The sequence below is a fragment of the Anguilla rostrata genome, chromosome 12 (genome assembly GCF_018555375.3).
Source record: "Anguilla rostrata isolate EN2019 chromosome 12, ASM1855537v3, whole genome shotgun sequence".
Taxonomy (NCBI): domain Eukaryota; kingdom Metazoa; phylum Chordata; class Actinopteri; order Anguilliformes; family Anguillidae; genus Anguilla; species Anguilla rostrata.
The window spans coordinates 28,689,933-28,706,117 of record NC_057944.1 but is presented as its reverse complement, the minus strand read 5'-3'; the positions used below and the strand labels follow the sequence as shown (position 1 = coordinate 28,706,117).

The following is a 16,185-nucleotide window of genomic DNA, read 5'->3' as shown; positions in this document are numbered from 1 at the left end:
AGCATAATGGCTAAGCCCACCTTATGGAGGTTCTTGAGTTTTGGCGGCAGGTTGTCGCGGATCATCTTCATGGCTTTGAGGGGGGGCTCGTTAAAGTACGGAGGCTCCCCGTCCACCATCTCGATGACCATGACGCCCAGGGACCAGATGTCCACCTGTGTCCACAGAAGAAGAGAGGCCTATGATTGTGGGCCATAGCATTCAGGACAGGTTAAGACACAGCATAGATTCAGCAGCATGAAGCCAACTGCCTTTTACCCGTCTACACACGAGGCCCATACTGAGACTCGCAATTGCTGGCCTTATTGCTAACAACCACATGACAATTCTGTAACCCACATGCAAAACCACTCACCTGTTCAGAATTACCTCACGTTCCATGTTTAAATGTCTACACAGACTTTAAATCAACCTGGCAAAAGCTAGCTAGCATGGGGGGGAAAAAAACCAGGGAAAGCAACTGGCTGGAAAAATGAGCCTCCTCTTGAAGGTAGGGAGCAGGCATTGTACAGACATTACTCTGAAGGCACCGGTGGAGGGCAGGACTTGCCTCGGGCCCATAGGGCAGTCTGGAGATGAGCTCCGGGGCCATCCAGTAGGGCGTCCCCACCAGAGACTTGCGCCGCTGGACTTCTTTGGACACCTGGGCACAGAAGCCGAAGTCTGACAGCTTTATCTGCGGGAGGAAAAAGGCATTAACGGAGTCATTCGATTAAAATTTTCATAAGGAAATGAGCATTTCAAGATGACACACAAATATGACCAGTGCAATGTGTTGAAAGGTAGCAATACTTGATTGAAGAAAGTTGTAGAAAAGCTTACGTTGTATCGGATTTCACCATTTTATCCTATTAGACATTTGCGTGAAACTTTGTCATGATTACGTATGAATTCTTGAGTTATGGCCAAAAATGTGTTTTGTGAGGTCACAATGACCTTGACCTTTGACCACCAAAATCTAATCAATTCATCCTTGAGTCCAAGTGGACGTTTGTGCCAAATTTGAAGAAATTCCCTCAAGGCGTTCCTGAGATATCGCGTTCACGAGAATCGGGACGGACGGACGGATGGACTGACAACCCGAAAACATAAAAAACAAACCGCACAGCGGGCAGAAGTCACCGCCCAGGCGGTTCACTCGCGCCCATTGCGGGACTTAGCGCACAGCGCGCTAACAGGCCATTTATTTGGAAACGCGATGGGGTGCACGGTCGCCCCCAGCTGAACACCAGCGCCATGTCGACAGGCTCCGCGCAGCAGACGCATGTGGACCTTTAAAAAAAGGAAGACCAGGGGCTCGCAGGAGGAAGTGAAAAGCACATAATGCACCGCCCTGACGAGAAACAGCTGAGGGCGACTGCACTTCCTCTTAAAACCCCCCCCCCCCCACCAAGAAATGGCCGCGTAGCGTAGCGTGCGGGAAGCTGGCCAAGGCCGCCGTGACCAAACCAGTGCCTGCGGTGGGCCCGGCACAGCTGCGCTATTGCACAGCTGATGCATCGACCTGCGCTTGCTCTGAGCTTCCGAAGCGAAAAAGTACCGCTGATAACGCAGCCACACTGACAGGGTTTCAGCTCGTCACGGCTGTGCCACAGACTGGCTCTATGTAAACGGTGGGTTTATACAGAAGAGTTTCGCCTGTGGTCTGCGAGTCGCATTTATGCACCATTAAGGATTTTTCTCATTAAATTCGGTGCAACCATTCAAACAATTATTGTAAAAAAAATAAAATAAAACTTGCCACTTATGAAACCTCACATGTGGAGATCTTATTCCGGCTTTATTCCGATTAATTGAGCATTAAGACACCTTGACGCCCATTTCAACGATTTCAATAATTTTCTCAGAATTCATATCAAATGCATCAGCGACAGTTCCTCTTTAATATGCAACAATGGGTGGGAACACTGTGGCAAATTATCACCACTTGCAGATTAACCGCACTATATCACAAGCATCAGCGAACACCCCTTGCTTAGCTTTTATTGGTTTAAACTCAATAACTCAATCTCATCAGTAGGCACAGTTAATTTTCCTATCAGTGGAAGTGAAGGATGAGTGCACTAGACTGCGCAGTTCGCTCGTCGACGGGGGGGTTGCCGTACAGCAGCACTTCTCAGAACAGGCCTGCCACACAGTGAAAGAGGAAGCAGCTCTTTGGACCTCTCCAACACCACCACAGGCTACTGCGTGTCACTGAAGGTCACTGAGCTCATTGGGGTTTGATTGTTTGCTTTTTCTCCCCTGAAAGTTTAATAAAACCGTATCGGTGTAGTTATTTTATTCCCCAAATTGAAAGTGTCCCACCCCAATGTAAGCCTTCAGTTGCATGACTCAAGTTACAAACCAACCGTAGCGTCCAGCACTAATTGCTAGCACTACATGACAGAGATAGCACTGTAGCTAAACTGCTCTCACACACTGCATAGCAGCAGTAATAATTACTGTGGCTTTGCTCCTCGTCTTATGCAGGCTTATGCAGCTTGGCAAGTGCTGACAACACTGTTTTGCAAACCATTCTTTCCTTTTATCTTAAACTTGCCTTGGCTGAGAACCACTGCCCTAGACTTGAGAAGAGTGTTGCCAGATCCTCAGAAAAACTTCAGGTTGAACTATGCTAAATAAAGAATACTTGTTTCCAAGGCAATGATTTTGCTAAAGGAAACCTGACCCTGATCAGTACTGAGCACTTTCTCCACAGAGCAATTAGGTCTACAGCCATAATGAGGCCAGTAATTTCATTACTGGAAGACCCTTGTTGGTCCCCCGTGGGCCTGCAGGTTTAATGGGCTAGAATGAGGGAGTACAAAATTACTCTACTGCTTTACCCTTAAGAAAGTTTTTATACTAAACCTTATGCTGAGCTTCCAAAAATAACTTGAACCTAGGGTAACATACCCTAAGATACCTCTCAGGCATCCCTGCTTAAGAACCAGTTCATTTTACTTATCTTTAAAGGGGCTGAACTGTATGGGTGGAAACTATTACCTCACTGCACAGCAACAGTGTGACTGTGTGTGTGCGGTCAATTAACAGGAGCTTGTAAAGGCCGGTGTTTGGGGTCTGTGTGTATGCGTGTGTGTGCGTGTTTGCATGCGTGTTTGTGTGTATGCGTGCGTGTGTGTGTAGTGTGTGTGTATGCGTGTGGTGGTGTTAGGTCGTGTGTGTGTGGTGTGTGTGTGTAGCGTGTGTGTGCGGTGAGGTTTGGCTGGTGTCGGCTGTTTTGTGTTGGTGGTGTGTGTGTGGTACGCGGCGCTGTGTATTAATGTGACCGTGTAAAGGCTGGTGTTCAGGGTCAGTGCGTGTGTGTGTGTGTGTGTGTGTGTGCATGCGCTGTGTATTAACAGGAGCTGGTAAAGGCTGGTGTTCAGGGTCAGTGGAGATGAGTGCACAGCGTTTGGACAGGCTGCTTACCCTGCCGTCATGGGTGAGCAGAATGGAGTCGCTCTTAATGTCTCTGTGGATGACCCCCTGGGTGTGCAGTACAGACAGAGCTTTCAGGACAGACAGACAGACGGTGGCAATCTGCTCCTCGTTCATCCTGAAATGGACAAGCCACTGTTTAGTCCAATGTTACGCATGTGGGGGGTTTGGGGTGGTTAGACGCACTAGTCAAGTAACTATACATTCACAGTGCGAAGAAAGGCAAACACATATGCGCCCATCTTGAAGATGACTGAGCAATACTACCACCTAGTGTCCCAGAGGCTAAATTACACCTGCCACAATAATCACAAGCTAATCTTGCCGGTCAGGAAACAAGCACAACAGGCAGGGCTCGAAGCAAAAAACGCAATCCTGTTGATCATTTCCAGGAAACACTCACCTGGTGTGTGTGACAATGTCGGTCAGAGCCCCACCCTCCAGGAACTCCATGACGACCCACAGCTCGTCCCCCACGAGGTAGCTGTTGTACATCTCCACCACGTTGTCATGGTGATAGTCCCGCATGATGACCACCTGTGTAAAATGAGGGCATTCAACCTGCTAGCCACGGAAAGTGCAAACACCAATGGCTTTATTATTTGTTTTCGTGCTTAAGAATGGTGTGACCTTACCCAATTCAGAATCTATGAACAGATAATAAAATGCCAGGTTTGAACACAGCAGAGAGCAAATGCACACACACAGCTGGAGCAAACCGCCCTGGTGGAGCCTCAGCTCTCAGATATGCAGAGTGAACACGGACAGCATGCTCTGTACTCATGGCCAGTGAGTCACAGTCTATGCAAGAACACTCTACGCCAGAAGGGCTCAGCAGGGCTCAGTGTGAGGAGTTACTCACTCTGAGTGTCACTGTCAGCGGAAAGCCACTGCACATACAGTCCATGCAGTAAGAGCAGCAGACTGCCAAAAGAGCTCCAGCGCCAGTGAGCGGAGAGGTCAATACAGTAAGAACAGTGTCTGTGTCAGAGTGCTGTCCTGTGTCTGTGTCAGCGTGTCTATGTCTGTGTGTCTGTCAGCGTGTCTGCGTCCGTGCGTCCACATGTCTGCGTCCGCGCGTCCTCACCTCGTTGAAGAGCAGCTCGCGGCGCTGCTGCTTGCGCAGGTCCATCTTCTTGACGGCGACCAGCTTGCCGGTGCTCTTGATGGTGGCGATGCAGACGATGCCGGTGGAGCCCTCGCCGATCTTGATGTAGTGGTCCAGGTAGGTGCGCGGGTCGCCGGGGTCCACCACCATCTGCAGCGCGGCGCGGAACTGCTCGTGCGACACGCGCTGGGGCTCCCGCTGCGGCGAGCGGGCCTGGGGGGGCCCCGCGGGGGCCGGGAGCCGGGGCGGGGCCGGCTGCTGCGGCTGCGGGGGGTGCGGGTGCGGCTGGGGGTGAGGGTGCGGGGGCTCCGGGCCCAGGAGGGGGTGCGAGGAGTGGTGCGGGTGGGGGTCTCCTCTGGGCTGCCCGGGGGCCGGCTTGCTCCCCGGGCCCCCCACCCAGCTGGGCCCGCTGGAGGGGCCGTTGTGGGGGAGGGCTTCACGGGGTCTGCTGAGCTTCGGCTCCTGTAGGGGGGAGGAGGGGGGCGTAAACCAGGGGCAAAAAGACAAAGGCCCCCTAGCATGGAATACCACAACGCCACTCTGCACTTCAGCGTCAATAACACAATGCATGTCTGTTACCACTGGGTCAACAACACACTGAGTTTTACTTATTTCAACGCCACCACCTCATTCATTACATCAGTGTGAACATTCAAGGGATAAACTGTACAGAGCCATTTGCAATTAATGAAGGCATTATCATGCTTCAGGTTCTGTACTTCGGGCTCTGCAAAGTGAATCCTATGAACCCCAGGACTCAAACAGGACACAGAGACCATAGAGTGTATTCACACTGGGGCGATTTCAGAAGCACAGAACGGTCATGTGAGCGTCTCAACTGGAAATGAACCGAAATCAGCGGAATGGAGAAGTCACAGGTGGAACTGGCCCATCTGAGGGGCTGGTCCAGCCTATAAAGTGGCGAGTGCACAATGAGGACTCAGGAAGTGAAGCAAAGCGCTGTTTGGTAAGATCTGAGATTTCTCCTGCAGGGCCGAGGCCACAGGCTGCAAACAGCGAGAAAACCAGCCGTGTTACCAAGGCGACAGAGAACAGGGTGAGCGTGCCGATCTACCGGAGAGGACGCGGGACAGCGCACCCCCAACCGACTAAAGCCTCCAGGCCAGCGCAGCTACTGCCACCCGACCCTCGCACGCAGCGCCCGGCCACAGTCAGCGCTGGCACGCGATCAGCGCTGGCACACGATCAGCACCCAATCCCTCCCTTACTGTGTCATCGGGTCAAATTCCCAACCGCTGTCCTAAATCGATATTCATGCAGTCAATACGGGGTTCACGGATCAATGCACCAGAGCCAATGTTGTGTGACTGCGGGACCCAGCAAACATAAATACGAACTGTCCCACATCCCTCTCCTGCAGGGGGGACAGCTGGGTACCCTGTCCCGGGCCCTGGAGGAGGGGACCCAACGGTCTGGGACCGTGTGGTGAATACTGCAGAATGACGCACAGAGACATTTTGTCCCGGGCCGGGGGTTCACCCAGCAGCCCTGCTCCCCGGGGGCGGTACCTGGCTGGTGGGGCTCCTGCCGGAGTCGCTTTCGGCTCGGGGGTACGTGTTGAAGGGCCGTCCCGTCTGCTGCGCCGTCTTCATCACCCCCTCGGACACCGGGAGGTTGGGGGTGCGGATGTTGGGGCCGGAGAGGGGTCTCTTGTCCCGGGGGGACTGGGGGCTGCCGTCCCGGCCCGTGTAGCTGGATTTGGGCCGCTTGTCCCCGCCCCCCTCCCGCCTCACCACCTGCTCTGGGCGGGGCTCCCTGTCTCTGTGGGGCGGGGCTGGGGGCGGGGGCCCGGGGCGGTCCCGCTCGCGCTGCCGGCTGGGCTCCTGGCCCCGGGGCTGCTGCTGAGGGCGGTAGTCCTCCCGGGGGGCGCGGGCAGGCCTCTGGGACTGCCGGGGGTCCACGCCCGGGACGTCCTGTCTGGGTCGCTCTCTGATGAGAGAAAGACGCAGTCATTCAGTATCTCAGAAAAGAGTCACACTCCATGGAACCTCAGCAACTAAAATATGCAACTCAAGACTTGGTCTTAGGCAAATTTGTAATCTTTAACTTGACCGTTGGTATGGCCTACTGTCAAAAGAGTACATAATGCTTCTCCTTCCATCCCCAGGGCTTTGTATTGCATACTATGTCATTATAAATGTCAGAATGACCTATGTAATGTATGTGTCTTGTCTTGTGTCAATCCTGTTTTTAATGTGTTCATGCCCTGGGACTACAGATGCAAATGAGCTACCTAACTCTGGTGCAACTACTATGGTGTGTAAGGTGCCAGTTAAATAAATAAACTAAACTAAAACAGCCAAATAAGACATGAAGTGAGCAAAGCAAGCGCAGTGCTGCCGTACCTCTCCCGGCTGTCTCTATGGCGATCGGGGTGCGGGTGCGGTCGGTGGGGGGGCTCGCCGTTCTCCTGCACCCCCAGGGAGGAGCCCGAGTCGCGCCGGGGCTGGACGGGGGGGCTCCCGCGCCGCAGCGAGTTGGAGCGCGTCACCGACATGGTCTCAAACTCGTCCAGCAGCCAGGAGAGAGAGCCGTCCGCCCCGATCTTACTGCCCCGCACGATGGTCTGAGGGAGGGAGGGAGGGAGAGAGGGAGAGGGGGAGGGAGAGAGGGACAGGGACCGTGAGGTCGCAGGGCTTCCTAAAAGGCCATTTCGGTGACACACACCAGAGCGAAGGTTTCTGTCCGTTCATGGCTCTGAGACAATCGAGGTCACATCCTGCGTATCCTGCGCATGAGGCACGTCTGATGCACAGATATCTCTCTGGCACACCCACATCGATGAGCGACCCCCCCCCCACCTTCAGTGCATCACATCCCTACACATCTCCCCAGATCAAACGCTGTAGGAAAGCCAGAACAAGCACCTGCAGATGAAATCATACGTTTACACGGAAGAAAAGAAAGTAGACCACTGACAGGATATTGAACAGCCAAGGACACAAATGCTTTCAAAGTAAAGTCATGAATACTGTTTACTTGGGCAGTAAGTAGAGTATGCGCCTAACAGACAAAAAAGGCCAGTGAAGTAGAAAGTGGAAAAATAAAGCATGCATTATAAACAGAGACCAGCTAACTGGCAGGCTAGTCAGCTACGCTAGCAGTGCTGACCCTGTTTGTTGGTTTACGCCACTCCTGTTCAGTTCCATATACGATCACAATAAAACACCACCATGGCAACTCAATGGATAATCGCCTCCATGTCTGTCCGGCTAAATTACCAGCTAGTACTTTTGGAGCAACAATCCAAACAATCAACATATCAACCGAGCTATAAAAGCCGCCCCCCCGCTGGCCTTCGGTGAGTTCACACACACGTATGACCGCCTGTGTATGGCGGGATTAGCTCTTCACACACCCTTCTAATGGCCTGACGATAGCTGTACCAACCAGAACTCGGCACCGCATTCGTTCCCTTGCATTTGAGATGAGCGGGAGGCTAATGTGAGCGGGAGCTGTGAGCAGATAATACGAACAGCACGGAACCCGTGAGCTCATCTCTGGCTTTCACTGGCACAGTTACTCACCATGCGATTATGTGACACTTCACGGCATTACGAAACAGTCAGACACGCTGCCTCTTCATTGAGAGTGTACCCAGCTATGGCATGAGGGTACAATGGACCTCCCACCCCTTCACTGGTACTGTTGTCTGTTGCGTGAATAGTACTTGTGAACTATTCTTCTGTTCACAGACACAAGTTAATTCTCACTGACATTTAATCAGTAATAACTGGCTCCGTCATCTGCTTCTAGCAAAACATACAACTACAACCGAGGCACCCATTCGTAAATAGACTGCAGGAGAGGAGAGATGAACTCCCAAACCACATCTGAATGTGTACAAGCCCTCATGAAGTTGAAGGCCCCCTCCCCCCTCCCCAGACCCCCGGACCGCGTGCTGACCTTGCGCGGCTCCACGGTCGTGATGACCGTGGCGTCGATGAAGGGCTTGGGCCGCTTGGCCGTGTCCTCGATCAGGCTCTGCCATTGCCGCGGCAGCCCCACGAACTTCTGCTCCTGCTCGTCGAAGTCGGTGTGGACGCGGTGCTCGAAGTTGGAGGGCGCCGAGATCTGGATCCGCTGCTTCTTCTTTTTGCTGAACATGGCGAGGGCCGGGCATCAGACCTGTGGACAGGGGGAGGAGGAGGGAGAGCTCCTTTAAAGGTGTGCACACATCATCGGAACATTCACCAACTACCATTACAGAAATCAGCATGGTAAAAAAATATATATTTTTTTTGTAACTTGCAATGAAAATGACACTTGCAGAGTGAGGACTGTTCAGTTGGAATCAAACACCAGTGACAAATACAGTGCTGATTTGTTAAAGCATGGGTTTCAGAATGCAGTCTTGTGGGGGGGTGGGGGTACTACTTTTCGGTGTCTTTCAGCAACAGTGATTCATACAGGTCATTGATTGGCTAAAGAACCCACACATCGTGTTCTGAAGGCCTTAACTGCCTGCTGCCTGTAGGAACGCACAAACGGCAACTGCGTGACTGGAGGCTAGAGGGGGGAAATGATGCGCTGATCGACAGAAACGGCCAGGGCTCAGAATCGAAACCCCAGTCTGGACCTCCGCAGCTGGCAGGACCCTCAACCGCACACACCCCCGCAGCCGTGCCGGGTCTGAACGCCTTTCAGCATGGCAACCAGAAGCACACGTCTCCCCCCTGCTCTCGTTCTCAAAGGGAACCTGAACGCAGTAAAGCTCAGGCTCCTTTGAATCACGCAGGAGCAGCTGGGGTTCGAACAAAAGCATTCTGTGCGTGGGACTCGGGCACCGCTTCAGATTCACAATGCAGATGCCATTCGATTAACCCGACAGGATACAATTAGTGTGGCAAAAAAAACAAGATAAAATGTACATTCAAAAATGATCAAGGACTAAAATTAGTGTCTGAGGTAATAAATCAAGCATCTGGCCCTGCACCTATGCACATTTCATTCTTTATAAATGAGCCAATAGTCACAGTCAATTTCTAAATCCTGAAGCACTGAAAATGTGCCAAAGTCAAAGGACCACTGACACCACCCCCACTCCTCAGTGTTTAACATGAAACCAGCCTGAGCGCTACACATCCACTCCTCAGTGTTTAACATGAAACCAGCCTGAGCGCTACACATCCACTCCTCAGTGTTTAACATGAAACCAGCCTGAGCGCTACACATCCACTCCTCAGTGTTTAACATGAAAACAGCCTGAGCGCTACACATCCACTCCTCAGTGTTTAACATGAAAACAGCCTGAGCGCTACACATCCACTCCTCAGTGTTTAACATGAAACCAGCCTGAGCGCTACACATCCACTCCTCAGTGTTTAACATGAAAACAGCCTGAGCGCTACACATCCACTCCTCAGTGTTTAACATGAAAACAGCCTGAGCGCTACACATCCACTCCTCAGTGTTTAACATGAAAACAGCCTGAGCGCTACACATCCACTCCTCAGTGTTTAACATGAAAACAGCCTGAGCGCTACACATCCACTCCTCAGTGTTTAACATGAAACCAGCCTGAGCGCTACACATCCACTCCTCAGTGTTTAACATGAAAACAGCCTGAGCGCTACACACCCACTCCTCAGTGTTTAACATGAAAACAGCCTGAGCGCTACACATCCACTCCTCAGTGTTTAACATGAAACCAGCCTGAGCGCTACACATCCACTCCTCAGTGTTTAACATGAAACCAGCCTGAGCGCTACACATCCACTCCTCAGTGTTTAACATGAAAACAGCCTGAGCGCTACACATCCACTCCTCAGTGTTTAACATGGAAACAGCCTGAGCGCTACACATCCACTCCTCAGTGTTTAACATGAAACCAGCCTGAGCGCTACACATCCACTCCTCAGTGTTTAACATGAAAACAGCCTGAGCGCTACACATCCACTCCTCAGTGTTTAACATGAAAACAGCCTGAGCGCTACACACCCACGCATGCATGCATCACTGAAAACACACATCTGCACTGTAGCATGCACACAGAGTCGATCACAAGCTGACGTTTTAATTATATTTTCCAAAACTTCATTTAAAAAAAAACAAGCAGGGAGTACAGTTCTTTTCAACCGTTCATTTTCTGTCACAGAAAAGCAAAACAGGGGTTTCTCTCTTTTGTGCGCTTGTCAGTCGAGCGCTGAAATGAAAACCCACACACCACGGCACTCACTGACGGGGTTAGATCTGCACGGCCTGCAGACGGAGGGCTCGAGGTGCACAGACAGGGAAAGCGGATTATGTGCACTTGCAAAACATGAGAGAATACTATGAAAGGCTTTTCCACCTCCACGTTCACATGCAGCTCCAAGAGGCTAAGGCCATTTTAATAAGTCCCTGGCGAGGAGCTCAGGAAAGCATTCATCAACAGGCAGCTCCCGCAGCATGTGGGAGTACCTCTACGCTTGGGGGCTACACCTTGCCTCTGCCCAACTGTGCTTTCTGTGGGACGGACTGTGAATGCAAGGACTACGAGGAAAGGAGACACTCAGTAAAATGAGTCTGAAAGGACGCAAGTAAGTTTACGTGTAATTCCAGCCACATACAGCAGTCAGCCTGCTTGTGCTGTGACCTCAGCATGAGTGAGCGCTCTGACCTATCAGCTGAGGTTCCCGGCACTAGTGACCTCATATCTGTTGACAGGAACTGAGCTGTGCCTGACCGTGCCTGACGCTCACCACCCCCCACCACCCCCCCCTCCAGCATACACAGAAAAGGACCACATGCACGCACGCGCACACCACACACAATCACAAACACACACACAAACACACACACACCACACACCACATACAAACACAAATGGGCACACGCACGTGCACGCACACACACCATCCCAACTTCTGCTTCTCATTTGTCACATTCTAAAAAATGGCCCGTAGGCTCCAGTCTCACACTCAGCTGACCCTGCACCTCAGACTCATAGGCTAACAGAGTAACACTCTCAAATAAACACACTCTCACCCTCTCTCAAATAAACACTCTCTCTCTCTCAAATACACACACACACACACACACACACTCTCTCTCTCTCAAATACACTCACTCTCTCGCTCTCTCAAATACACACTCTCTCTCTCTCAAATAACACACATAAACACTCTCCCTCTCGCTCTCTCAAATACACACACACACTCTCTCTCTCTCAAATACACACTCTCTCTCTCTCTCAAATAACACACATTCCCACGCTCTCTAATACACACTCACTTAAATACACACTGTCCTCTCTCTCTCACATACACACTTTCACTCTCTCTCACACACAGACCATATAGTGAACATACATTCATCCTTATTGCATGTCACTTTGTATAAAATAAAATGCAATGCAATGTAACCCTCACGCACAGACAACGCTCTAACGCTCTCGGAATAAGGGGTTCCGTCCCCATTGTGAACACAGTGCCTGAGAACTCTGTTTGCTCCCAGCAAACACAGGCAAGCCTTATTTCCCACTGAGGAATTTTATTTATTTATTTTCAAACCTCACTCGCTTTTTTAAAATTATTTTTTATTTTTGTTTGGGGGGGGGGGGTACGCTTGATCTTTCCCAATTTTATAATTTCCTGTTTTTCTCTGCAGTGTCCATGTAACTGTCTGTACAAAAGCTGTACAAATACAATCTGAATCGAGCTGAACTGAACAAACTAACTGCCTCAGCGCCCTCTCAGGGCTTCTGTCCCCAAAGTGCACAGTAGGCTCAGATTCTGCCGTGTGACATCATCGACTGGGGCTCCATACAGCTGTCCATCACAAACACAGGGCCTCTGGCCTCGGGTGAGGACCCATAACCACTCCATGCAGTGAGCATGTGTCCAGTGGAAAGGAAGCCGCCTAACCTGCAGCCAAAATCAATACGGGCCATCCTCAGAGAGAGAGCCTGGGGCTGCACTGTTCCGGAGGGGAATGACCCGCTCTGCGGCTAGGCTAACCGCGCTCTCCCTCTCTCACAGTGCGCATCAGAAGGGACGCACCCTCAGCCCAAACATTGGCCCACCATACGCCCGCCTCGGGGGGCCCGGGATGAACCCTCCGCTCCCGCCAGACCGGGATGGGGGGGGTGGGAGGACAGGGGCCGACGGCGGGTTCGGTGGTCAGCGGCGACCTTGGAAACCCTGCTGAGCGTAACGAGATCGTCTGTACGCGCAGTGGGGGGATACAGACGCACAGTAGGGTGGACAGACTCCAGCTGAGGCTCTCTGTCTAAAGCCAACACTGACACACAAAAACACATGGAATTTGAGATGCAATTGTGCTCAAATACTTTTCAAAACTATTCATAGTTAATGCTAATTCTGTACGTGTTTCTGTAAGAAAAACAAGGATGGTTAAGTCTAACCTTTGTAGACCACGGGTCCTCTTGAAAAATACTATTTCTGAGGTGCTTTTCCTGTACCCATTATTCATATAGCCCAAATTCCGCAGAGAGTAAAGGTGCACAAAATTACTCTAAAGCACAGCCATCCATGAAATCACCAAATAACTGCAGTCTGAAAAAAGACGTCATAAAAACAGAAACATGTAAAAATCTACACTGATGGCTATAATAAAAGACTATTTACAAAAGGTTCAAAAACAATCACTTAAAAGCCTCAGCTACCCCAAGGCTAGGGTTAATGTTTCAGCTATTTACTCTTGCTCAAATAAAACAGAAACAGGGAGTTGGTATTCAGAAAGGTGGAAAAATGTCTGAGAAACACAGACGGATTGCTGAGTGGGGGGACTTGGCTGGAATGCAGGGCTTACAAAAAATACACAGAAAATATGATAACATCCAGCCCAAACCAAATTTCTACAATTTAATTATCTTTGTACGTCATCGTGCGAAGGCTTTCGATGTGGCACTATATCTAAGCAATAGGTCAGGGAAACATAAAACACCATTAATGTGTGCACTATGCACAGCCATTTTGAAAATCAGACTACATTCATGCACACTGTACTTAGACCACAGCCCCCGATCGGACCCAAAGACCATATATGGAGTAGCGCTTTCAACAAAACTCAGCCAGGCATCCCAAAGTGCAACAGCAAAGCTCAACACTCTGCACAAATCACCAAACTCAACCGTCCATCAAACTCTTTTATGACATCACGGCTCACGCCCCCTCAGGAATCCTCCCAGGGCTGGAAGTCAGTCAGCAGGCACAGTGCCCCATTCGCCCGTTTCCTGCCCATGTATTAGCGGCCATCTCAGGGGACCCCACTGCCCACGGGAACAGGAACGCAGCTTTGAAGTACCACACAAATATTTACCAATGGAAACTCCACTTCACAACACGCCGGCCTGCTGTGCTCATTACGCAGCATAAAACATGCTGGGATGTGTAATGGAGCCAAGGCTAAAACGAAACAATAACTTCATGACTTTCAGACATTAATAAAGTCATATCTATAATTATTAATACAGTTCATTTTATTGATATGTAATGTCCTGTGACAATTTGCCTGTTTGAATTGTACGTGTTTGTGTGTGTGTTCTTATTGGCCACAAAACGACAGCAAGTCAATGGCAGTGCAGCAGCCCCCCTCTGTGCCCATGAAACCGCTCTGAACAGGTGGGGTGTCAGAGTGAGTGACAGCAGATGTGGTTCCCGCCCCCACACCCCCCTCCCCCCAGGCTACAGACTGTGGGAGCAGGAGGCCCCGCCCCTCCCCAGCCGAACAGGTGAGAGGGAAAGGGCGACAGGTGTCTGAGATCTGTCTAGGCCAGCCCACCCACCCCCACCCCGACTCACGGCTGTCCCTCTTTACACGGTGCTGCTTCGGATTTCCGTCCGACCTGTCTTACGGCTGTGCGCTTACTGCCCTCTTTCACTGCTGCTTCCTGGTGACAAAATATCTGCCCTTTTCTCCCTGACTTGTCAGCTTCCATGTGAAACTAAGCAGCGGCAGCATTGCATGCTTCCAAGAAGAGCACACGCTCACCCGTGCTCTCCCAAATCAACAGCAGAAACGCACCACAGGAATGACTGGGCATTCCAAACTGGGGGGGGGGGGGCATTTTAAAAAGAGAGAAAAACAGACCAGAATAAACAGCCATGGAGGTGGGGGGGAGATACGCAAGGGATGACCAAGCCACAGAGCTGACTATTGGCCTGTGATGTCAAACATTCCACTGGCATTCTATTATGCCCTGATGAACAGCAAGAAAGGCGCTACTGTAATCAGTGCGGTGGGGGCGGGGCACTGCCAGAGACAGCCTTCCAGTGATAGGGTGGCCAAGTCCAGCACTGCCGCAACACAGACTCCCCTTTTTCCTGGGCTCTCTATCAAGCAGTTATCTCGCCCCAGCCCTCAATCATAACAAAGAGGAGCTCTGAAATTCCACTGCATAAACAAAGACCACTGGGGCTGCACTCGCCAACAGGGTAACACCTCATAATTCACACTCCACCGTTACAGACTAGATAATACACAAAGCTCAAAGCTAACCACACTTCTGGTCCCACGTCGTCTTGATGTGTGTAACCTAGTGATGCTCGGATTGCTGCTTAATGATGTTATGTAAGCAGATACCAAATGTGCTGGTCAAATGAAATCTCAGATAAATTAGGCTAAATATGCCCTTATAGACAACTTCTATTTCTGGGATTTTTCTATCTGATCAATGGATCCAGAAAGCATTTGGAGATGTCACTTGGCACGAGGGCTCTCACTGTGGCATTCAAAGCGAAAGCCCACAGGTGCTGAACATTTGCCGCTGTGCGGTCCAAAGAGAGCCAAAATCAGAGCTCCTTGTTTGAGCTTTGCTTTTCGTTTGCCCTTTAATTGAAAGCACGCCACTTCAAGAGGCTAACCACCTGCGCACACATTTGTGCAACCAGCGCAAACATGGAGGGGGCCTTACAGGGAGGCTGACTGGCACCACACCAAAAACACGGCGTTCTGCGCCTCTCATTTACACACTCTCAGTCTGGCTGAACGGGTTTGAGTTCTGCAAACCCACAGGCAGAAAGCCCCAGATGTGGTAAAAGACTGAGGGGCCTTATCGTAACACACAAATTAAGATAAAGCGCCCCCTTCACCTCCTGCGTTACTGCAGGCTGAGGCCTACCGGTGATTCAGATAAAACACTGAAACAGCGTCTCTGACAAACTAAGCAACAAAGACTGCAGGGAGGGCCCACAGCTGTAGATGACAGTTATTTTGGGGGGGGTACTGTTCAAGACCATGGAGGCTGCTTCAGCTGACCCAGGGTAGCCGCTATGACCTACACTATGACAGCACAGCATTAGTATGCCAGCACTTAATACATCTCACATCCAGGCTGACATGCCTGAGGGTACGCACAATCGCCCTGGATAGCGTTTGCAGTGAGGCACCTCTGACTAATGAGAAACCGTAAACGGGCTCAGACGCATGACGGATGTGTCACAGCAGGCTGTAGGCAGTATAAACCTGTACCGTCAGGAGCAGATGCTAGGGATGTGATTAGCGATACCTGACAGTTTCTGCAATGCAGGAGAAACAGATCAATGGGAATATGTGGCAGTGCCTTGAATGGGGGGTTATATATGCGTTCCACGAGCCTGCAGAAGCACTAGCAGGGCCTCAAGCCAACAACAGCAGCGAAGCTGAATGATAATGCGTATATACAGCTTTGCTGCACATGTGGAATTCAA

The 16,185-nt window shown here is 50.9% G+C and overlaps 1 protein-coding gene across 2 annotated transcripts in view; it reads right to left on the bottom strand.

Moving 5' to 3' along the window:
* Positions 1-16,185, bottom strand: part of pak4 (p21 protein (Cdc42/Rac)-activated kinase 4) — a 38,136-nt gene that overhangs the window by 4,523 nt on the left and 17,428 nt on the right. For both annotated transcript variants that reach the window (XM_064303724.1, XM_064303725.1), the window contains exons 2-9: positions 8,459-8,680; positions 6,898-7,118; positions 6,061-6,481; positions 4,511-4,993; positions 3,827-3,960; positions 3,415-3,541; positions 551-676; positions 21-155 (exon numbers count right to left, since the gene is read on the bottom strand). In XM_064303724.1, the coding sequence (XP_064159794.1) occupies positions 21-155; positions 551-676; positions 3,415-3,541; positions 3,827-3,960; positions 4,511-4,993; positions 6,061-6,481; positions 6,898-7,118; positions 8,459-8,659 (1,848 nt within the window). In that variant the 5' untranslated portion in view covers positions 8,660-8,680. The remainder of the gene's footprint in view (positions 1-20; positions 156-550; positions 677-3,414; positions 3,542-3,826; positions 3,961-4,510; positions 4,994-6,060; positions 6,482-6,897; positions 7,119-8,458; positions 8,681-16,185) is intronic.